At 34.0% G+C, this 25,988-nt stretch overlaps 1 protein-coding gene across 2 annotated transcripts in view; it reads right to left on the bottom strand.

Annotated features, from left to right (window-relative positions):
• Positions 1 to 5,571: 5,571 nt before the first annotated feature.
• LOC117327943 (epithelial cell-transforming sequence 2 oncogene-like) overlaps positions 5,572 to 25,988 on the bottom strand; it is a 56,652-nt gene continuing 36,235 nt past the window's right edge. For both annotated transcript variants that reach the window (XM_033885195.1, XM_033885196.1), the window contains 2 exons: positions 19,826 to 19,999; positions 5,572 to 10,034 (listed from right to left, as the gene is read on the bottom strand). In XM_033885195.1, coding sequence (XP_033741086.1) covers positions 19,843 to 19,999 — 157 coding nt within the window. In that variant the 3' untranslated portion in view covers positions 5,572 to 10,034; positions 19,826 to 19,842. The remainder of the gene's footprint in view (positions 10,035 to 19,825; positions 20,000 to 25,988) is intronic.

The following is a 25,988-nucleotide window of genomic DNA, read 5'->3' as shown; positions in this document are numbered from 1 at the left end:
GCTTTGCGACCTTGACATCAGAAAAGGGGGCGTTTCCGACCGATTTATGGACCAATGAAATTTGCCGACACATTTTACTTTCATTGGCAAATACACAGCAGCTAATACACAGCAGCAGCTGATGGAGAAGGGTTGGTTGTCTGATTAATTTCTGTGTTTGATTTTTTTAATAGGTATAATGAAATATCAATTTGTTGTGATAATTGGAAGTGTATAATAGACAAATGTGTTAACATTATACAGGTGAATCTATCAATTAATTACAAATTACAAAGTTTGTACAAATAGGCCTAATAACCAATGAAAATAAAATTATGCTTAGTTCCTACTGACAGTGAAATCAATAATTGAGACTTGTCGAATGAGCACTCAAACATAAGTCTAGATATTATTTAATTTGTATTTGGAGAAATATATGAGTTTCTAGAAGTTTCTATGAATAAGACCTGTTTTAAAGGAATTTTAATTGTCATGTGTTTACATGTCATGCAATACTACCTTTTAGACGTTACATTTTGGAATATTGGATTGAAGATCCCATGATAATTTATTTTGCAGATATTGTACTTTATATGTGTAAAAAATAAAAATAAAACACACTTTTTTAATTGCAGTGCGTCTAAAGTCTTAAAGTCTTACAGACTATGTTTATATTTAATATCTATTTTGATGTCATGATATAAAATTTGCAACCGTGAAACATCACTTCATAATTATTTTCATTTTAAGTAATAATGCTGATTATCACTAATTCAATTTTATATCACGCATAGGAAGTTGAAAATAGTGAGGGGGCAAGAAATTTTTATATTTTATTTTTCAAATTTAAATCTAACCCACATGTATGTCATGTATGTGTGTTGCAATGGGTTTATTTCTTCATTCATTGTATGTATGGGTGATGGACAAAACAAATCTTGCCTTCTTTATTTCGGAAGTGATGTTTTTTTCTTTTCCTTTTTCTGATTTGAATCGGTTGTTATAACTAGAGAAATGAAAAAAATCATTTTGCACAGCAATTTTGATGCGTGCGAAGGAACACAACATCGTAAGAATTTGGTGTTTTTTTTTTTTTTATGTTGTTTTGTTTTAAAACCTGTTCTAACGCATATTGGATGCAAGATAATATGAAAATTATTATAATCACATGTAATGGATATATCTAACATGCAAAATTTCACACAAAAAATTCAACATACAAAATGTAATTCAAAGAAAGGAGAAGTGAAACTACAAGAATTATAGCAAAATGCAACACAAATTACGAATGTTTAGATGCATCATTATCTGTCTTTGCAATAAAAACCAGTTGAATGCAACCCTTTTCAACTCTTGAAAAAAATGGATGATGAAAGTTACTGGTAACTTTGTGACATTTTATAAGTTTTTTTTTTCTTTTTGTATATTTCTTTATTTACCTATACATTTACTTTAAAACTGATTACTTTTTTTCCTTCTATATTTTATAAGTTTTCAACTTTTCAATTCCAATTCATGCAGTCGACTGACAGGTCCGAGGATTGATATATATAGTACACTATAGTAACATTACATGTTAGTGTATAAACATCGGAATATTCCCGAAGTTCTGAACATTGGCAGACATGATTCATAGAAATAAACGATTGTATTAATAACTTACGAAATAGTAATTGGAAATGACATTAAATCTAAACTTTAATTATGCTATTATTAGTTGGTAGTAAAGTCGGCTGCAACAATACATGTACATGTATCGTAAGATATTGTGTACATTTAAAGTTAAGATTTTTTTTTTTTCACTTTAGATGACAAAAAGTGTGTATTTATTTGGGGGGGGCAAAAAGATATGCCACCACCCCCCACCCCCACCCCCACAAACTCACACTCACACTACTTCCAATGCCAGAGAGATATATATCACAGGGACTTGACGCAAATTCGTCACTGTCCACATTAATGTAATATAAATTGTAGACAATGTATGGGCTGGGAAGTTTTGCCAAGTCCCTGAGATATACATGTTATAATTGATATACCTGTAGGACTTGTGACCTCCTTTCTCACCTTAGGACCACCCATGTTTTATATGCTTTCAGGTAAGTGTTATGATATATGCTAATTGAGGCCCTATGTGTCCTTCTAAGTAAAGCCTACTGGCTAACATCTGTACATAACCTGTCAATTTTCTAATGAAAAAGTGTTGCATAGCTTTGGATAGATATTTCATGAAAATGTTGACTGTAAATGTTTATTTATTTAAGAAATAATTAATGATGACTCGTGTATTGTTGCAGGATATACAACGAGGACGAGGATATTTTGCAATTAGATTAATAACGAAGACCGCAGGCCTGAGTTATTAATTAAAATTGCAAAATATTCGAGTCCGAGTTGTATATCCTGCAACAATACACGAGTCAAAGTTGATTATTTCTATTCTACCATGTACAGTTTAGTTCTGAGATCGACCTCTTTCTAATAGAAAAACAGCAAAGAAACCCCGGGAAAACCTTGTAATTTATTTCTTGAGTATTGCATTATTTGTTGATGAAATATACATCTCTTTACAGGAACTATAGTACTATGATCAAGAGCATCTATCATATGGCATTGATTTTGAAAATTTAAAAAAGGGATAAAAAAAAAAGAAAAAAAAGGGGGGCCTCCGTAGGATTTGAACTCGCGTCGTGATGAAAATATAATGAAAGACTAACTCATTAGCCCACTCGGCTATAGTAACCTTATATGAAACATGTGAATATTAGATAAATAAAATTGTAACAGCCGTGACTCACGAGCGTGTATTATTGGCACGGGTGTGTATTATTGGAAAATAATACATGGTTTTTAACCAATCAAAACTGGCGTTGCATAGCAAACATGGTAGAATACTTAATAATTGATATTTATTGTGTAATTGATATGACCATGACCAGCAGCAAGGAACATTCTATGGGAGGTGGGGAGGTGTTTTCTACAGATCCTTGAAAGGATGAGGCTGTTCTATCAGCTTCAATGATCTGCTCTTCTGACATCCTGTGACAGTCCTGCATGGTTAGGTGGATGTTCCTTACATCAGGTGCTGCTGAATTTTCCACAAACCTCGAACATAGCATTCTTCAGTTGAAAACCTAGATCTTCCTTTCAGAATCTTATATTTGGTTCTTGAACTCTTGACCAATATAATACCAACCATCTTGAATTGACTTCATTGTGTAATATTTAGTGTTTTGTTTTATCTAATAACCATACCCTAGCTATTTCATTTATAGAAGATGAAATGACAGCTCCAGCTGACTCAGGGTTTTGAACCCATGAACTTCAAAACTATTGACTGGCATTCTTACTAGCTACTGGAACTAGCTACCTGGTGACCAGAAAACCTGTCTAAGGTAGTGTAAACCCTGATGAAACCAAAATTTGGTAAGCAAAGATGGGAATATCCATATAAATTTAACATTAACAAATAAATACCAAGGGACTTGAGTAAGACTATACCTGGCTGAAATAGCTGTACCAAATTGATGTTATATGCCATAGCAACACTTTGTACTGGAAAAAGAGAGTAATATTATATGTGTAATAGAGGGTTATTTTTAATGTCACTCCGGCCAATTATGTGTTTACCACGTCCGCTACCAATTATATCTATATGAGAGTCATGTGTACGCAATGAAACTTGTGTCCAATACAGTGAGCCACTCGTTATAAATTATGTTATACCCATGTACCTATGTCCAGTTTACATGTGTGATGTCATCAATGTATGTGTCCATGTATTGTCTCGTTCTTGTGGTCGTCATCGTCTTTGTCCAGTATTTGGCGGGAGTATGACAGCTAGAGGCAGACAAGAGTATGGGTTTAGGTGTACATGTACATCCAGGTATTGAATGTCTTGGGTTTAGTTTTTGTACATTTTGTAATTATGAATATATAAAATATATATAAATCTATGTAAGCTGAAATACAATTAATGATTGTAATAACATATAATAAGATCAAGTAGTAATATACAACTAATTCTTGTGAAAATAGGTTGTGATAGATTTTATTCCTTTGCATTTTAGGGTCTTTTCGGAATATAAATAAAGACTAGAAATGAGAAATGTGTTCCCCCCTCATTTTTACCCATGGAGCACCTGGCATGGAGATACAGGTGACCCCCTTCCCTCACATAATCTATTATGTACACAAAACTCAATAATCAACAATATCTTTTCCTGTTGATGAACCAACAGCATGATTGTTTTAGCTCCACAAAATAACTAAATACACTGGTAAGGAAGACTTAACCTTTCAGGAAAAGTTCTGATAATTTTGTGTCCTTTAATCACTGTTTACACACCTACAAGGATGATCAGACAGACCAACAGGGAAGAAACCTAGTCCCTCTGGTTTCACTTCCAGGTAGGGGATTAATAATTCATACCTCAACTGTACATGAGGAATATAATTCATGCCTCAACTGAGTAAGATAGTTCATAACTCAAAAGAGTATGGCAACTCATATACATCAACTGAGTAAGATAATTCATACTTAATTCAAATCTATGAGCAAGATAATTCATACTTTAACCGAGTAAAACAATTCATACCTGAACTGAGCAAGATTATTCATACTTCAAATGAGTAAGATTATCCATACTACAAATGAGTAAGATTATCCATACTACAAATTAGTAATATATGATTTACACCTCTCCCAGCTCAGCAAGATAATTACATATTTTTTCTGAGTTTATCTCTGAATGCCGTTATTTTTATAATTCTTTCTGAAACTGTAGAAGTCATTACTGATGAAATGATACCTGATCCCTATGATACAACACTACACATTAAGAGGCTTTCCATGTTTTGTGTTTGATGAATAAATGTCAGTATAATTTTTAATAAACCTAACTGCCCTCAATATTTATAAATATATATGGCTTTTATTTGACATATCATGATCTTGTAGCAAAACAAAGCCTGTGGAATTAATTCTATATAAAACACGATATAAATTATGACGCATATCTAAAACAGTAGAAAGAGAGAGCACCAATCAACATGACATTATATAAGGGTCAGAGTTTCCTCTGTCAACAAGAACAGTGGGACAATGGTTGATACTGCATGAACTCTGTACTGGCATAGAAGTATTGTGTAAGGTGTACTGGCATAGAAGTATTGTGTATGGTGTTTAATACTGCAGACCTGTGTCAGTATACCTGTGGGTGTTTTACATTCAAAATATAACATTATGCATAAACATTTTCATATTTTTTGAAGGATGATATTCCTCTATATATAGTACAACAAACCAACAAAATCTAAATATTGATATGATTATTTTTTTCTTTTTCAAAAGTTACAATTTTATTATCTATAGTTTATATGTAACATGCATGGCCATCTTTAAAGATACTTGCTCCTGTATGATTCAGAAACTGCTCTCAAACCATTAAACTCTAGCTCTTATCAGCAGAGAAAGATGAATATCATCTGGAAGTGCCATAGCTATCTTATTGAAGGAAAGAAAAATAAGTTATCTCATAAGGCCCTGACAAGTTGGATTTTACTGTCAGAAAAGATAACACAAACCATTCCTCTTATAAACAGTCAAGCTTTATTTCATCTTCTCTCACCTGATCAGTCGAAAATACTTCTGTAATTATCACATGTGGTACAATATACAATATCAATTAATTACTAGATTGTAGCCTTATTTTACATGTAATGAGGCATACCAATAAAACGTTTATAATGTTCATAACACTCGGCCCCACATTTTTTTTCTTTATCAAACCTTGATTAAAAAAAATAAATAAATTAAAACCTGATTCATTCAAGACATACTTGGTAAGACTCCAAAAACCTGTCGTAACAGATGCTTTTGATTAAATTGTCAAAAACCAACAAAAAACCTGTATTATCAGACACCTGCTTCTCAGGTCAGACTACAAAAACTTCACAAGTTTGTCACATTGTTCTATGTATAGTGCTGACATTATTATTGATATCTGAATATAGCTTCATCTATCCACATGGTCACAGAATCTACCTAAACAACTTCAAACATTTTTTTTTTCATTTTCAATTCATAGTTGAAAATTCTGTTCACAATCAGTTGAGTGAAGAACAACAGGAATAAATTATGTAGATTAATAAGGGATTGTCTATGATAATACTGGTCTATCTACTGAAGTTTATTAGGGATATTTCATGTCTAAAAATTTACACTGCTGGCAAGTACATGATAAGCTTCTTTTTGATGATGCCTTCATTTGAATTTAATCATGATTTTATCATTATATCTACCAGCAGTTTTTTTGTCTATTGACCTGAAGTTATACAGAAAGATAACTAACACATTGTACTGGTCGTGTACTATCTGTAGTTATACATCTAAACTATGTGTGTATACAATAAATCCAATATCTAAACAACAGGTTTTTCTATGTATGTACCAATATAAATACTGTAGATTTATCATACAGAATGCCTTTTTCTCTGTTGCTATCATGTGGTGACCCTATGAAAAATCTTAAACAGGTTAGTAAGAAAATCTAGATGGTCACCATAATAAATGAAGTAAAAATTTGTAGATATTTATTCTAGCTATTCTCAATTATATAGATATATATAAAGAAATATATGACATTTTGTTTTATCTGATAGAACACAAGCTTGGCTTATTTCCTGACCAAGCCAGTCTAGCTTATTTCTAACTTATTGTAATATACACTGTTACATATACCAGGTATGTTATTACAACGACACAGACAGATGGACTTATTCCCACCTGTTAATGCATACAGCAACACAATCAGAAAGACAACCCTGTGTAACTGCATTCCCTCAAATTTTCTGAGGGATAAAAATCTATTACAAATGCTGAGACACGTACCTCCACAAAGACTGTCATCATGTGATGACGATTCATCACAACTGTAAAATCGTGATAATGGATTTCAGTAAAAAGTAAATTTACACACCGACATTTGACATTTTAAGAGCCACATGATTTAAAAATTGGCAAAAATGCAGACATGTCAGTTTCACTTTTCTCACAAGTGTACATGCATATACTGCATAAAAAGGTCACAATCTATTAAAAATTACAGGTAGGGTAACATTTCACAGCCAATAATTTTCAAATACAAAAAAAAACAAAAAACAATTGATTACATATGGGATCTTTGCTACCTCATACAGTGTACAAAGACTGCGGACCAATGTTAAACAGTAAACAGGCCAAGTAAAGAAGTATTCATCACAAACTGACAGCAGAAATGGACTGAAAGACTAGGCAGTAAAACTACTCTATAGAAAGGAAAAAATAATCATTGAAAGATTAGAATTATGCAGTTTCTGAGTCTTCATCTAATTATGCTCATCTTAAGTAATTTTCTATATTGTGTTATATAACATAGTTATTTGATTTCTCAGCTGGAGACATTTAATTTTAACAAGACTTCATTTAGAATATCAAGTTTATACAATGTTTGGTAATCTAAACAAAATAATTAAATATCAATACATGTATTTGTTTTAAATCAACTTTAATAAACAAATTATTGGGTGAAATTATTCTTTCACAATGGTAGAAAGTCTGCAGCAGCATAATAACAAATGTAAAGATATAACCACAATTTCTTAAATTACAAAACCAAACAAAACAATATAAAATTATTAACAGTCTCGTTTTAAATTTAATCATTTCAAACTAACAATGAGTTAAGACTTTATAACAAGCACCAATTACAAGGTTAAACACACCTGATATCAATATACTGGTAACCAGATATCAATATATACCGGTAACTAGATATCAATATATACCGGTAACTCGATATCAATATGTACCGGTACCTAGATATCAATATGTACCGGTACCTAGATATCAATATGTACCGGAAACTAGATATCAATATATACCGGTAACTTGATATCAATATGTACCGGTACCTAGATATCAATATGTACCGGTAACTAGATATAAATATGTACAGGTACCTGGATATCAATATGTACTGGTAACTAGATATCAATATGTACCGGTAACCAGATATTAATATGTACCGGAAACTAGATATCAATATGTACCGGTACCTAGATATCAATATGTACCGGTACCTAGATATCAATATGTACCGGAAACTAGATATCAATATATACCGGTAACTCGATATCAATATGTACCGGTACCTAGATATCAATATGTACCGGAAACTAGATATCAATATTTACCGGAAACTAGATATCAACATGTACTGGTACCTAGATATCAATATGTACCGGAAACTAGATATCAATATATACCGGTAACCAGATATTAATATGTACCGGAAACTAGATATCAATATGTACCGGTACCTAGATATCAATATGTACCGGTACCTAGATATCAATATGTACCGGTACCTAGATATCAATATGTACTGGTACCTAGATATCAATATGTACTGGTAACTAGATATCAATATGTACCGGTACCTAGATATCAATATGTACCGGTACCTAGATATCAATATGTACCGGTAACTAGATATCAACATGTACTGGTACCTAGATATCAATATGTACCGGTACCTAGATATCAATATGTACCGGTACCTAGATATCAATATGTACCGGTAACTAGATATCAACATGTACTGGTACCTAGATATCAATATGTACCGGTACCTAGATATCAATATGTACCGGTAACTAGATATCAACATGTACTGGTACCTAGATATCAATATGTACCGGAAACTAGATATCAGTATGTGCTGGTAACCAGATATCAATATATATCGATAACTAGATATCAATAAAACTGGTAACCAGATATCTATATATAATTGTAACCAGATATCAACATGTGCCGATAACTAGATATCAACATATACTGGTTACTATAGATATCAACATGTACCAATAACTAGATATTAATATATACTGGTAACCAGATAACTTTATATATAGGTAACCAGATATCAATAATATTGGTAACCAGATATTGATATATATTGGTAACCACACATCAATATATATCAGTATAATCAGATATTAATTCATATCAGTAACCAGATATCAATATATGTTGGTAGCCAAATACCAATAAATAACCTGGGGATTTTTGGGACAGATAAAAGGACAGAAATAAGAAAAGATATATACTGCACTCAGTTGTAAAACGGGGAAAAAACAATAACATTTTTGCTTCTCCCAAAGCTTAGAGTAAGGATATACAATTGTTATAATGAAAAGATTTAAGGTGTAATATATAATCAACAGATCTTTAAACATTCTTTACTGCCAGCATATCTGGTGGTCCACTAACAGATTACTGGTAATAAAACAAGAACAGCAACATACACCGATTACATATATGCATATTAAACTTAACAGAAAAAATCTTTAAGAATAAATAACATGTATGTCACAAAATATAGCCAAACACCGAGTTCCACACATCATCACAACATTTCTGATGAGTCCAAATAAACTGGTAACAAATTTAACAAATTGAAACTGATGAAATATTTATCACAGATTTTCTAGATTCTTTAAATTCCTCAAATGCTGGCTCCTAAAACTCATTTAGCAAACCAGAACCTTTTAATACCTCATATTTTCTTTTAATATCACATTTACATTCAGGAAATAACAAATCAAAGTTCAAATAATCGTCTTTACCTCCATGACAACAAACGCGTATGTAAATTGATCTTCACTCATTTAGAGCAGTTGCACAATTTTACATGTTGATTTAGATTTTTAAAAAACCCAACAAAAAACCCACATTTCCGACATTTCATGTACAATACAAAAAGTCCTGAAATAAATAACAATAAAAAGTGATTGTATATTGGGCAGGTCTAATTACAGAAAGAGGTGGCAGTATCACAGACTTGTGCTTGTGTAGTGTTGGGTCCATGCAGGGAGGTCTGTTCACCCCTCAAGGGCAGTTCGAATGGATTGTTCCAACAATGTGATCCAATTAAACTTATCCTCTTCACATGAAGTACAACAGTACAGCTCCTTATTTGGTGTTTCCATCTTGAACCCATTTTGGATGTCTGAAATTGGAAAAAAAAAACTTTCAAATTTCTAAAACATGCTCCTAGAAAATAAGAAATTGAAGCCTTGACAAGAATGAGTTATGGATGTCACTAAGTCGTCAGATTGGTAGTAAATATATGGAAAAGACAAATTAGGGCATCATCATACAGAGAAATTTCTACCTGGGTCCTACAATTAGACCAACTTGAAGGGTAATGCCTATAACATAAACACATATTATATAGGTGTGTCATTAATCATATCAGTTGTCAGGGAAACCCTCAAATTTTGATGTATAATTAACATAGTTTTAACTCACCAATAAAGTTATATTCCATGTTGTCTTATCAGAGAAATATAATATGTAGTCTTAGTTGGAAAATATAATATGTAGTCTTAGTGGGGAAATATGATAACTAGTTTTAATGCTGGTCAATCTTTGGTTGAAACACACCTTTATATAATGCATTAGTCTCAATCAGACATTAAACACAACCAAATGTTACAGGGGCAACACCAAATATGGACCTTGGAAGAGTTGCACTATAATCAGTATATTTGTGGTGATGAATCATGACTCCTATAGGTGAAAAGTAAAGACTATGACCTAATTTCCCCTGTAAGAAACCTTGACAAATACAAGTGTTTAGGGGTATTTTTTTTTTTACAGAAGCAGATGGTTTGTGTCTCCTAATGACACTGAACAACAGACCAGGGCAGTTATATATTTGGATTGTGTGTCACTACCAGACAGGATGGTCACATACATCCTAATGTATACTAATATATTCCAAATTAAGGTACATAATAATAAGGATGAAACCTGAATAATTCATTCCAGAAAAGTCTATATCAGCCCCATGTAGGTGAAATCATCTTCATTGTAAAGATGGGTAGGCAGACTGATGGCTGCCAATGATTCAAACATTTCTTACAATGGACATCATAACAGGTGAAGAAATTTGTTTCTACATCTGATTTGTATATATAGCTACTTAATATTTTCTCCAAGCATTATTAAGTGTACATGCATTTTTCATCAAAACATGTATATTTTGTCACTCATGATATTATGGCAGCTAATGTTTAAGTAGTATAATTCTTGGTAGATAAGAAAAATTCAAAAGATTCCCTTGTTTGGTATTTTTACTCGATTGCCCAGTATTGAATACTAACGGAAGGTAAAAATCGTAATCATCAAAGGCATTATTCCTTTACATTAATTGAGCTGACAATTTGAATGCTGATCACCTGATACCTGCCCTATAATATGGCCGAGTCGAGGATATGATTTTGACAGGTCATTTTGACCTTGAACTTGTAACCTTACCCAGTCTCTCTTTTGTTATATTGATTCAACTTTCTTAAAATTTCAGCTGAATTGACAAAAAACAATACCACTAGATGTGTGTATAGAGGTTTACATTCTTCTGCCCGTATGTAGTTAGTCATTATGAGATATTCCACCATATTTCCATACAGTGGATACTCTGATAAAGTTATGATAAAGGAAATGGCAGCAAGAATCAACTGTCAAAACTTTTATAATGCTATGTACAGATAAAACAGGCAGCTGAAAGAAAGGCAGTCTTTGATAATCATAATTCCATTAAAAATTCATACATTTGCTTTGCAACCTCATTTGAAGATTTTAAATGTTATAATAGATATGACATTATCATACATTATACAGCTGAGTGATGTACAGAAGACCATGTTAAGCAGGCATACTGAAGCTTTGTTACTGTATGTACCTGTATTTACCTTGATCTGAAATCAAAGGCTTTGTTTACCTGTACATATCTACCATAGCTACATATAACTGATAAGCACGGCTCATGAAGTGACTCAGAAAAAGTTGAATTTACATAAATTTACATGTAATGAATTCATTACAAAATGGGAGTATATTTAGATTAACAGATTGGTGCATGGCATGGCAATTAAACGAATTTGTTTAAAAAATATTTTTTTAGATAAGAAATTACCATGTAGCAGTTAATGTAAATGCTTTTAGTTAAGTTGAAACAAGTTAAAACAATTTTCCAATTAATTCAATATTTAGGTGGGTTTTAACTACAGATTCCCAGAGAACTATCTATAAGTAGGTTACAAAAGTATGCTTCTTTTCATTTGAAATTATGAAGTATTTTTATCCACAATATTTGAATTAGAAAATAAACACCAATATAAGTACTATCTATGTTACCGACCATGTAAACAAAGTATCACTACATGTAGACTGGCCCCCTGTCTCTAGAATATTAAAATTATAAATAAAATTGAGCTTTATGATTTGGTCCCTAGGATATGTCTGATTCCTAAGTTTCAATCTAGGGGAAGATAATCTAGTATTAGAATTTAGCTTAACAATTCTTAACAAAACAACTTAGGGTCTGGTGGCCAGTCTACACTACATGCAGTGATACAGTATTTCAAACAAAACAAACTTATAAATGGACATATCTGAAAGGGATGCTATTTCAAACAAATCTGCCAAGTTAACACCAGGTCAATGGGCCTTATCAGTCACCCGAGTTCTGATATGTATATTGAAGATGTTTTGTTTTTAAACAATTAGATTTAACACATTTATCCCTTGTGACCCTTACAAATAGATCAAGGTTTGCTCATATGCCAGCATGCTACCCTTGCCCAAAATTATGACCCTCATGGGGCATCTTGGTCATTAAGTGACAGTTGTGTTACAGATCACATTTAAGTCGGCCTAAAAACATTTTATATGAACATGTATATGAACTAAATTATTGATGACCGACTTAACCCTAATATCCTGATAAAATGTTTGCTGACCGCAGGGATCAAGGACATTTCCTCACAGGATTGTTGACATACACAAAGATTTCTGTGTGAATATATACCTTTGTAGAGTGGGTCTATAACATTTATCAGGCAGACTAATTCTCCTAGTACAGTACTCCTTAAACCCTTCTGTGACAAATGAGGCTTTTATCATGTTTTCACCAGTAGACAAATTCTTTTGCTCAGTTAATAGTTTTAGAACACAGCTATTACACTGCCAGTTACAACCACTGTAGGAATGGGTCAGCAGCCATTATCAGACTTTATCAACCATACATATTTGAGGTTAGGCAGCACAAGACAAATGACCTCCATGGCTCTACAGATTCTACAGGGATATTTAGACACTGAAACAGCTTTCTTTAATATGTTTATATCTTGATTAGGGAAAGTTCAAGTTATGGTCAAGAGCTAATTTTTTTTTTTTCTTCGGAAACACATATGGAAAAATCTCCTTAGCTCAAGGCCTCAGAAAACAGACCTACATGTATCAGAAATCCAATCTATATATATCTTTATGTATATATATTTGTATAATGACCAGTAACGGATTTGTAACAGCAATGGGTTTGTACTGATCAAATGTTTGGAATGAAAAAGACTGGTAGGAGGTAATATGTGATGAGGTATATTGAGATTGGGTAATATGAGATGTGAGAGTAAAATGAGATGGTGAGAAGGTATGACCAGAAGGTAATACTGAAACTGGTATGAGGTAAAATGACATTAAAAGGAGGTAATATGAAATTTTGTGGAGGTAATATGAGATTGTGAGGAGGTAATATGAGATTGTATGGAGGTAATATGAGATTGTGAGGAGGTAATATGAGATTGTATGGAGGTAATATGAGATTGTGAGGAGGTAATATGAGATTGTATGGAGATAATATGAGATTGTGAGGAGGTAATATGAGATTGTATGGAGGTAATATGAGATTGTGAGGAGGTAATATGAGATTGTATGGAGGTAATATGAGATTGTGAGGAGGTAATATGAGATTGTATGGAGGTAATATGAGATTGTATGGAGGTAATATGAGATTGTGAGGAGGTAATATGAGATTGTATGGAGGTAATATGAGATTGTAAGGAGGTAATATGAGATTGTAAGGAGTTAATAAGAGATTGTATGGAGGTAATATGAGATTGTGAGGGGTTAATATGAGATTGTGAGGAGGTAATATGAAGTTGTGAGGAGGTAATATGAAGTTGTGAGGAGGTAAATGAGATTGTATGGAGGTAATATGAGATTGTGAGGAGGTAATATGAGATTGTAAGGAGGTAATATGATATTGTGAGGAGGAAATATGAGATTGTATGGAGATAATATGAGCTTTTGAGGGGTTAATATGAGACTGTGAGGAGGTAATATGAAGTTGTGAGGAGGTAAATATAAAGTTGTGAGGAGGTATAATAAAGTTGTGAGGAGGTAATATGAAGTTGTGAGGAGGTAAATATAAAGTTGTATGAACACAAAGATATTTTGGCTTTTTGGTGTATTCCCCATCTTTCCATTTTCAAACTTCAATGCATTTTCACATGCATGATGTGTCATCAATGATGACTGGAACTACTAAATTGAATTACATCATGGAAAACCACTCAAAAGTGCTGCCCATCAATGCTGGGGAAAATTTGACATTTCCAGCCCAGTGAGTCAGTGTTCAGGAGATACCTCACTTCTCTAGGGACACTTCTGAGGAAATTATGTAAAATTATCTCAGTAATCATTTTAATTATGATTTACACAGATTTTCTTCATACAGCAGCTGTAATACTGGGACCAGGAGGTAAGAACAGAGATGACCATAACCTGGAATAGCTACAGTCTACATTAAACATCAGTGATCTCGTATTTACCAACAGTTACCATACAGAAAATGTTACAGAAAACTGCAAAGAGGTGTGTAAATTAGCATTCTAGCATGAGAAAACTCATTATATTGGACATATGGATACATTAGAGCATAAACTGATTAGTAGAGTCATCAAAAGGCAGTGACCACTAACCACTGACTGGGCATTGTGGTTACCCACAGCTGGACATTTACAGGAATCCCACACTTGGCCTGAATAGCCTGGTGGTAATCTGTCATTAAATAACAGATGAACAGCACAGCCACAATAGTGGCCAATGTGGTGGTCAGTTTTAAACACAGGAAACTTGGTTACTTTTGTTCTAATGTCTATTCAAACACCTTATAATAAAGAATTGCTATTAATTGTCTTTTGATTTTATGTCAGGTTACAAAAATAGACACTTATTATATGTATACCCTTTATTAAAAAAATAAGTACTATTGTTTTTTTCTTTTATTTATTGTTATGATTATTCAAGGGGAAAAACAAGAGTAGAAGAAACCTAAAATACTAGCAGGTCAATTAAGCTATAGGGCCTGCTGTGTGTCTGACAGTTTATTTCCTAACACAAAAACCATTGTTTTAAGGGATTTAGGAATATGGACAATGATTATAATTATAAATGTAAAACTTCAGAATATTTGGCTTAGGATTTTTCTTGAAGTCCTATTGTAAATTTTGGTCTCCTGGATTCTCAGATAATCTCCAAAAAACCAAAGTTGATTAACTGTAGGGAAACTGTACTTCATTACAGGGCCATGATTATAACTAGGAACATTGACATGTCAGCAAGGTCCCCCTTATTGTGCCAATATATCCCCCCTAACCATAAAAAAGACATCTACCCATATAGCTTAAGTTGATGTCTGACTTTTGGACTTGTAAATTAATCAAAAGGAAGCAAATATACATTTCACATTTACTATGATGTGACTTAAATTCCACCAGATGTGTTTCCTTCCACCTCCATAATTGCTGGGCAGAAATGTAAATACTGGTGCAATCTTCATTCGTTTGTTTTGATTTGTTTTAATTGTCCCTATCAACAGTAAGGGTCATAGACATGCAGATCCACTTTGTCTTTGAACTTGGGACCCAAATGACCTTGACCTTTGATCCAGTGAGGGGCTGTGGTTATAGAGTGTTGGCCACATAACTCCAGGTGAGTGGTTTGATACTCCCTATATATGTGGCTGTTTGTGTTTCTTGAGAAGCTAAGAAACAGACACTTCAGAAAGACACTTAATCCTGCTCTGGATGGCATGCGGCAGACCTCCCCAATGTTGTATAGTGAGGTAGCCACTACCTACTACAATTTAAGGAGTCCCTGCTTCAACATAACACAAGCTACGAACAAACAAAGCATAATCCAGTGACCTTGATAATTCACACCAAGTTTGCTTCATAATGTCATCACTAAAAAGATTTTTTTTAAAAGATATAAAGTTGGACCAGTGACCTTGACATTAATCAGTAGACTACTTGTTAATAACATACCAATACAGCTTTATAATGTCATAACAAAATGTTCATCAGTGAAAAGCTATAAAATTTGACCTTTACCTTTGGTCAATAGACTCCTTGTTTAATTCTGAACAATTTTGCTTCATCATGTCATAACAAAATGTTTATCTGAAAAAGATGCAAAATTTGACCTTGACCTTTGAGTCTGATGACCTTGACCTTTGACTTTAACGTTTTGACTCTTAACTTTCAAACTGAATATGCATTTTTATGAATAGCCATCTAATGAGCCAGTTTCATGTGAATTGGTCAATAAATACCCAAGTTATACAGCCAGTAGTAAAATTTGTGGACGGACAGACAGACAAAGTGAATACTACAGGGCACACATATAATATATTCCGGGTTTATTCCTGACTTGACTGATGATTCAGGGTTGGTAAAGTATATATGTAATTTGTAGATGTCACCTGAAAGGGAATTTAATTTTTACTGAAGGTATTTCACTTTAGATACCTGTCTGTCTGACATGAATCCCATCAGACAGACATAGCTATATCGGTGAAATCAGCACATTCACAGAAAGAGAAAAGTGTGTATATATATATATATATATATATATAATGTAAGTGTAGTCTATCAATTTGAAGTTGTGTTTTCCTTGTTGTGAATTTATTTGCAAATTTTTTGGTACTTAAAAATATGTGAAAATAGAACTATTTTTGACGAATAGCTTTTCTGAAACAGGTGAATTTCTCTCTTGTAGTATACTACACAAGGCCCCACCACCAGGGACATTGTTACATGCACGCCCCTGTGGTACTACTTATAGTATACTTTACAAGGCCCCCTCCCCCAGGGACAATGATTTTACATGCCCCAGTTAAATCTTTTAAAAACTAGTTCCTGTAGTAAACAACCCCACACTGGACAAACACTGGGCCAAATGATATTGGTCATGCTGACCTGATGACTCAAGAAAACTCACACATGTTGTCCAGTTAACCCTGTTGACTTCTACCTTGTTTTTCTCACCTACTTTCAGAAGCAGCTAGTTTTTGATGGTCACTATCTACATGTGGACTGTCCAGTGGTATGGGATAGGGCAATCCCAGATTGATACATACAATCCTCCCATCAAGATATGAATAATTTCTAACCCTTAATTCCTAGGGGTATTTTACAGATGAAAAGTTCTTGGTGCCGTTTTACAGATGACAGTGATTTGCAGCAGTGATACTAGCTATCAGCCATATGCTGTATTGTCAGCTGATCTCCCTACACCATGGCGTGTTGATTATTACTTTATGGACAGCAAAACATTTCACACACAATTACATCTACATTACTATTCATATTATCTAAATAACAATATCTTTGTAAAGATACCATAGCTTCCTTCCATCCAATACTATAATAAAGCCTATTGTTATTATTTAAATGATTTGATGAGCCATTACTGATTGTTGACCTGTACACAAATTATCATCAGTTGAGATTAAATCTCAGCAAACTAGAAAATGTTTGTAAGACATAAATACCACCACTGCCACCTGACACCCCTAAACACAGTTTGGTGAGGATCACATCAGCAGGTTCCAGGGGACAGGACAGACATGGGTCAATCTAATATTTCTTGCAACAAGTCTTGGGCAAGATGTGATTTCTCTTACAGCTAATTCCTCATATATAATTTCACTCCTTTGATACCTATATACATTGTAGTTAGCTGTTATTGTGACAGTGTAGTATAATATTCACCCTCCACTTGGATCTTGGACACAGACTATACACTAAGTTTTGCATAACACCAAATCTGACGGTACCTTCAAGCAGTATTATAGTACAGTTTGAGTATAATCTTATTCAACAACTACCACACAATTTTGAATTAACTCTACCCTAATTTAACTAGAACTGTCACCAGGATGGCTGACTAAAACCTCCGCAATCAGCTGCATGAGTCAATGGACAACTGGAACTGTTATTTAGGGGCTAAGTAAGATAACCTGTGCATGTCCCTATTTCTGAAATTCAGAATGGCTGGAATATGTCTTGTTCATAATAAAGTTTTGTTTAAATAGTGACCAGTTACCATGGCAACAAAAAATTGGAATTTAAACAGCTGTATGCACATCTGCACATGTTCCCAAACATTTCCGTAACTGCACATGTTCCCTAACATTCCGGTAAAGTTTTGTGAAAATCGGTGCATTAAGTTTAGAAGGAGTTGTCCAGACAAAAAAAACCCAATGAATAATATGACCAGTAACCATGGCAACCAAAATTTTGGAATTTCAACAGCTGCATGCACATCTACACATGGTCCTTTATATTTTTGTGAATTAAGTTTCATTGAAATTGGCCCAGCGGTTAAGGAGGAGTTATCCGGACAAAATGTTTCTACAGAAAACCTGTTTATAGTGACCGGTTACCATAGAAACCATAATTGTTTTGGGGGAAAAGTGCATGCACATCTACACATGGTCCTTTATATTTGTGTGAGTTTCATTGAAATTGGCCAAGCCATTAAGGAGGAGTTAATTGTCCGGACAAAATGTTTCTACAGAAAACCTGTTTATAGTGACCGGTTACCATAGCAACCATAATTTTTTTGGGGGGGGGAAAGTGCATGCACATCTACACATGGTCCTTTATATTTGTGTGAGTTTCATTGAAATTGGCCCAGCCATTAAGGAGGAGTTAATTGTCCAGACAAAATGTTTCTACAGAAAACCATAATTTTTTTGGGAGGAGTTTCCCGGAGGGGGGGTATAATGAGACTTCAATTAGACATACCAAGCAAATTTTGACATTTATGTTTTTTGAACACTAATGCCTTCCCTTGGTGCAAGCATACTTTCTGATTTTATTAACTCTATGATCATGGCTTTAAAATTGCAATAAATGCTTTCAGTCCAAACCCCTTTGATTGAATTGTCAATAAATCAGTAATCCAGCTGATACACAAATCCTAGCATGAAGTGTGATTAGCTGATTGAAAGGTATTTTCAGATTTTCAATCAATTCATTTCATCTCTTTCATCAACAGTTATTTTCAGTTTTTATATATCTATAATGAAAGTACCGTTTCAGCAACAAAATTGACATAAAAGACATTGATTTTTCCGTCAAAGGCAATGTGATTCAGTCAGTGAGCATTCTATTTCAGCATGAAATTTCCCATTAATTTGAGAATTTTTTATTGAATTCTAGACTATAAAATGAAATATCAATCTGCTATAAGCTGTAATTCACGTGATTTTGTCTGACAACATGTACTTCAAGTAAAATAACATTGGTGTTCTTGTTTGTTTCCATGTAATAGATTAGGGGTTCAGAATATTTGTTTGTGATGCGATATCCCGGCTGCTTCAACTGACAGACTTATCAGCTATAAATACCAAAAATAACCAAAGCTGATGGTGTAAAAATATAGTGGTGTAAAAAAATCTAGGTCATAATGATCTACATGTCTTATGATAAAGTATGTCTTATGATAAAGTATTGTTTGATGGCTACAGGACTCTGACAGTATCAAGAGTAAATGTCTAACCAGGGGATAGACTCATGGACACACCATCTCTCTTGGACTCTTCACGAACAGGCCATCTCTTAGAAATGTAGAATCGAAAGTGAAATCGGACTGCTTGTTACTTACATTTAGTGTTGTCAAGGTCAATGACTTTTGAGCCGTGCGAGGGACAGGCTTGTCTCAAACCTGTAGGTGTGCTCGACAGCGCGTGTGAATGGGAAATGTCTGGATGTACGTCGGGTTATCACCAAGGCATCATTGAACAGGAAAAGTCCAAGGTCCTCAAAGTGCTGGTAAACCCTGGAACACAGATTGGACATGTTACAAATCATTACAATAACTACCACACAAAATACAAAATTTTAAAATTACTTAAGACTTTTAGTAGATAGCGACAGAACACACACAAAAAGAGAGTTAAATTATTCAATATTTTCAGGGAGTATTGGTAGCTAAGATCACATACCGGTATGTCATCAACTAATTAGATAATTGACAAACTGAATTTGTGGAGATAGTGGCAATGCCATACATATTGGCACTATATATCTAAGTTTTGATAAAGTGACACACACATCCTTGTAGAGAGTAAAGAATGACATGTGGCAGGTGACAAATCAGGTGTTCTATCATTATGGTACACCAAATTGACCACCTCTCTACTGATGTTTATAACAGTAACTTATCATCTACCCATTCATCATGGTGAGGAGTGTATGGTTAACGTGTTATAAACTTATAGCTTACTGTCATGTACTGTGTTCTCTCACATAGACTTAAAGATGTATACTACCAGTACCTTACTGTGACAGACGGATGTATGCTACGTACCTTACTGTGACAGACTTAAGGATGTATACTACCTTACTGTGACAGACTTAAGGATGTATGCTACCTTACTGTGACAGACTTAAGGATGTATACTACCTTACTGTGACAAACTTAAGGATGTATACTACCTTACTGTGACAGACTTAAGGATGTATGCTACCTTACTGTGACAGACTTAAGGATGTATGCTACCTTACTGTGACAGACTTAAGGATGTATGCTACCTTACTGTGACAGACTTAAGGATGTATACTACCTTACTGTGACAGACTTAAGGATGTATGCTATCTTACAGTGACAGACATCTCCTTAAGAAAGATCCACATTTGATGTAAATATTTTATTTGCAAATATACAAATGAGCTAAACAAGTTGTGTCTGACCCAAGTACGACTCCACATTATGTTCCATGTTAGAAACTGGTACATTTTGTTATATATTTTAAACAAAGCACAAAGGTCTTAGTTAATAAATTGTAGAATTGAATTGTGTATGTACATATATACTCAGGTAATTTTATTTGGGTTGATAGCCCCATTACCTATCAAGTTATGCAAGACATTTTACATACAATTATGCTTAATATCATATTCACAGGTTTATTTTCTTATAATTTTTTTTTTCATCTTTCATTAGCATTCATTCCATGTTTAAAAGTTGAGAATGTTTTGTGAAATGTAAATGTCTCCTTCGTTGCCTTCGGTGGAATTGGAGCTATCAGTCTATATATATATATACCAAAGTGTAACAGAGTGCAATAAAAACACACCCTGCAGACTTTGAAATTGTTTTCTTCTAATTCGTATCTGCATTAGTTTTTAACAAAAGACACTGAATGTCTTTATGACAATTTGTGTAGAACATATTATAAGCTGACAAGTGTAGGAACGCCCTGTGATATAGCAGTCAGGTCATTTCTCAGTGTCCAACAAACACAAAAGCTCATCAACGTTCCTTTCTAATACGACTCCAACACACGGCCACATTTCAACAATTCTGATCATATATAGCAGGCTTAGTCTTTATCATAAAGTGAATATGAAATGTGGATTTTCATTAATTCCACAGGAAATCAAGCTAAATGTTATTAGATTAATTGTGCTAAATTTATGAAAGGCAAAATTTTCTTTGACATTCATATTTATCCATATCTAATTTTTCCATAATCCTTGGGGTTCAAAAATTGTTTACATTTACACAAATTAAATCAGTGTTTTACAAATAGATTTCAATAAAAACATCGATATCTGTGAACATTAAAGTTTGAGACAAAATATTTCAGTTAAGTAATTCAAGATAAGTGGAAGTTAATGAATGTTGAATTGGGCTATTCAAGTTAATATATTTTTATTAGTTGCATTGAATTATAGAATTAAATAAAATCTGTGTTATACCGCTATAATATGATGATACATACTGACACAACATATTAAGGTATCTCTAATGTAGCTGGTACACTACTCGTTACATCACACTGTGACACATGATTAGTCTTGGTCAACTATTTATCACTAATGACCATTCCAACAAAGTAGGTACTTTAATAACCACCTCTGACCGAATCCAATTATCATGGTGCATGGTCAAGAATGGTTACTCCATACTGTGGTAATGAGACAGGACTCACACTTCTAACACCAGACTGGTGCTGGGACCCCCTGAAGGGCGGCCCTTTCTGATGTATATCATTGAGCTGTTACAGTTGTGTAACATGGAGGGCAGGGTGTTATGTCCAACCCAGATAACCTGTTAGTTACACAGCATTAACTGCCCAAAGGCCATCCCGACCAACACATTACAGTTTCAACAGATCACAAAACAAAAGTAGAATCTGTATCATCGGCCAGGTTTTAACTTTTGTATGAGTTGGGGTGGGAAAACTAACACATTAAGATCTCAATCTCTCCTGGGCTTTAATGTCACTGAGGGTGACATGCTGTCTGTCATAACAGCCTCATGTCAGAAAAAATCTATCAAACTTAACAGTTTAAATGCCTGGTGTTAGAAACTTTAAAATAAGTACTGGTATTGGAAATATACTTATAATACACTTAAACCCATGACAGGTCAGGTAACTGAGATTAAACCCAATAAACTGTTGGTTGTTATAGCTGGTATTAAAGATTTATCCTGGCTTGACCAGGATCAAGTTCCTAAAAATGTCAGATACCTTTTAAAGATGAGCTCCAGCATATTTTTGCTTAACTTTTGTTCCCCATTAAAATCTTAAACATCTATTTTTCCTGAATTGCCTAAGTTATAATGTTTGTGTTAATACCATAAAGTATGTAACTGGCAATATAGGCAATCAAATGGAAACACGTTTTCTCAGATTTAATTCCTTCTCACAGCCTTCTCAGCTATTGGAAGGGGACAAACACTATATTTGGAAGTAAATAACTGTAGGTAAATAACAGACATAAATTTGAGGAAAATTTGGACAATTTCTGGAAAGATCTAGGTTTGAAGTATGATCATAGGCACAACAGCAATTTCAGCACTATATAGAGTCTTGTCAAATATTCTGTCTGGCCAGTCATGTCAAATATTCTGTCTGACCGGTCATGTCAAATATTCTATCTGGCCAGTCTTGTCAAATATTCTGTCTGGCCAGTCATTTCAAATATTCTGTCTGACCAGTCTTGTCAAATATTCTGTCTGACCAGTCTTGTCAAATATTCTGTCTGGCCAGTCATTTCAAATATTCTATCTGGCCAGTCTTGTCAAATATTCTATCTGGCCAGTCTTGTCAAATATTCTATCTGGCCAGTCTTGTCAAATATTCTGTCTGGCCAGTCATTTCAAATATTCTATCTGGCCAGTCTTGTCAAATATTCTATCTGGCCAGTCTTGTCAAATATTCTGTCTGGCCAGTCATTTCAAATATTCTGTCTGACCAGTCTTGTCAAATATTCTGTCTGACCAGTCTTGTCAAATATTCTGTCTGGCCAGTCATTTCAAATATTCTATCTGGCCAGTCTTGTCAAATATTCTATCTGGCCAGTCTTGTCAAATATTCTGTCTGACCAGTCATGTCAAATATTCTGTCTGACCAGTCTTGTCAAATATTCTGTCTGGCCAGTCTTATCAAATATTCTGTCTGGTCAGTCTTGTCAAATATTCTGTCTGGCCAGTCTTGTCAAATATTCTGTCTGGCCAGTCATTTCAAATATTCTGTCTGGCCAGTCTTATCAAATATTCTGTCTGACCAGTCTTGTCAAATATTCTGTCTGGCCAGTCTTATCAAATATTCTGTCTGGCCAGTCTTGTCAAATATTCTGTCTGGCCAGTCTTATCAAATATTCTGTCTGGCCAGTCTTGTCAAATATTCTGTCTGGCCAGTCATTTCAAATATTCTGTCTGGCCAGTCTTATCAAATATTCTGTCTGACCAGTCTTGTCAATATTCTGTCTGACCAGTCTTGTCAAATATTCTATCTGGCCAGTCTTGTCAAATATTCTGTCTGACCAGTCATGTCAAATATTCTGTCTGGCCAGTCTTGTCAATATTCTGTCTGACCAGTCTTATCAAATATTCTGTCTGACCAGTCTTGTCAAATATTCTGTCTGGCCAGTCATTTCAAATATTCTGTCTGGCCAGTCTTATCAAATATTCTGTCTGACCAGTCTTGTCAATATTCTGTCTGACCAGTCTTGTCAAATATTCTATCTGGCCAGTCTTGTCAAATATTCTGTCTGACCAGTCATGTCAAATATTCTGTCTGGCCAGTCTTGTCAATATTCTGTCTGACCAGTCTTATCAAATATTCTGTCTGACCAGTCTTGTCAAATATTCTGTCTGGCCAGTCTTGTCAAATATTCTGTCCGGCCAGTCTTGTCAAATATTCTGTCCGGCCAGTCTTGTCAAATATTCTGTCCGGCCAGTCTTGTCAAATATTCTGTCTGGCCAGTCATGTCAAATATTCTGTCTGACCAGTCTTGTCAAATATTCTGTCTGACCAGTCTTGTCAAATATTCTGTCTGACCAGTCTTGTCAAATATTCTGTCTGACCAGTCTTGTCAAATATTCTGTCTGGCCAGTCTTGTCAATATTCTGTCTGACCAGTCATGTCAAATATTCTGTCTGGCCAGTCTTGTCAATATTCTGTCTGACCAGTCATGTCAAATATTCTGTCTGGCCAGTCTTGTCAAATATTCTGTCTGACCAGTCATGTCAAATATTCTGTCTGGCTACTCAGTTTATATTCAGTTTCAAAGAGTCACCTAGCTTATATGGGAAAAGAGAAATTGAGGTCTACTTAGGTAATGGTAAAGTTAGAGTAAAATGATTTATTACATTTTTACCAGTGAAATATCAAAATTTATTCATTCTATAAAAGTGATACAGTATTTTTCACTAGTGAAAAATATCACTTTTGCTGATTTGACCAATCAAATTAATGATTAGAAAATACCAAAATAATTGACCAATCAGAAAGCCCAACATATATGTCAGCACCTGGACAGGGGAAACTACTTTTTTTGTTTACAAATTATCGCTGTAGTCCTAGTTAGCAGGTTTTAGTTGATAAAAAATGTAATAAACAGAATATATCTAACAGTGTCTTCAGTAAAACCAAATATATTTCACTCATGCGGCTAATATTTTGATATTTTTCACTCGTGCTGCGCACTCGGGAAAAATATCAAAATATTAGCCCCACTCGTGAAATATATTTGGTATTACTGAAGACACTGTTAGATATCCTCTATATCTTACTTTGGAACAGCAACAGGTCAGAGATTTAGGAACAATTTAACAGATAAAGAGATCTTTCTTTATATTCATAAAATAGGCCTCGGTTCTTTTTTTTACTTATAAATTACTGGGTAACCATGGCTAGACACAGGCTCAATATGTGTTTCACTAAAACTTTAAAGGATGAAAGTATTCATTAAAGGACATTGTAATTAAAAGACTTGCACTTTGTTTACAACTAATTAGTATTTCATGTCTATTAACTTTTGGTATTTAACCTCCAAGCTTTAATTCACAAATCACTTGAAACATCTTTTTTTTGTAAATGTCAGCATGTTCCACAAACATTGCCTAAATACACTGGTTGGGTTTAAATTTCTGGATCAAAGGGAAAATGTTGATAGTGGTGTTGTCATCACTTGTTAACTGTAAATGTTGTTTTAGCCTGTTAAATAACATCCCCAGGATGGCTGATTAAACTCCATCAAAGCCACCTAAACAATGCGTGTTAGCAAGCTGTCATCAACACCCTCATTTAACATGACACCCCCCTCTCTGTCCTGGGCACCATTAATCAGTCTCGACTCTTGTCAAAATTTGACAATGTATTATCTTTTCTTATGTGAAATAATTGTCGGTGTTAAAAGCCAACATATGGTACACAGGGATATCATAATGAAGCTACAGTACAATACAGGTCAGATTAGTATATTTTAGGTATCATTTAAACTGACAAACAGACTTAAATTGGAAGGCAATC

The sequence above is a fragment of the Pecten maximus genome, chromosome 5, assembly GCF_902652985.1.
Source record: "Pecten maximus chromosome 5, xPecMax1.1, whole genome shotgun sequence".
Classification (NCBI taxonomy): domain Eukaryota; kingdom Metazoa; phylum Mollusca; class Bivalvia; order Pectinida; family Pectinidae; genus Pecten; species Pecten maximus.
The sequence above is the reverse complement of the archived record's forward strand: the minus strand, read 5'-3'. Positions and strand labels throughout refer to the sequence as shown.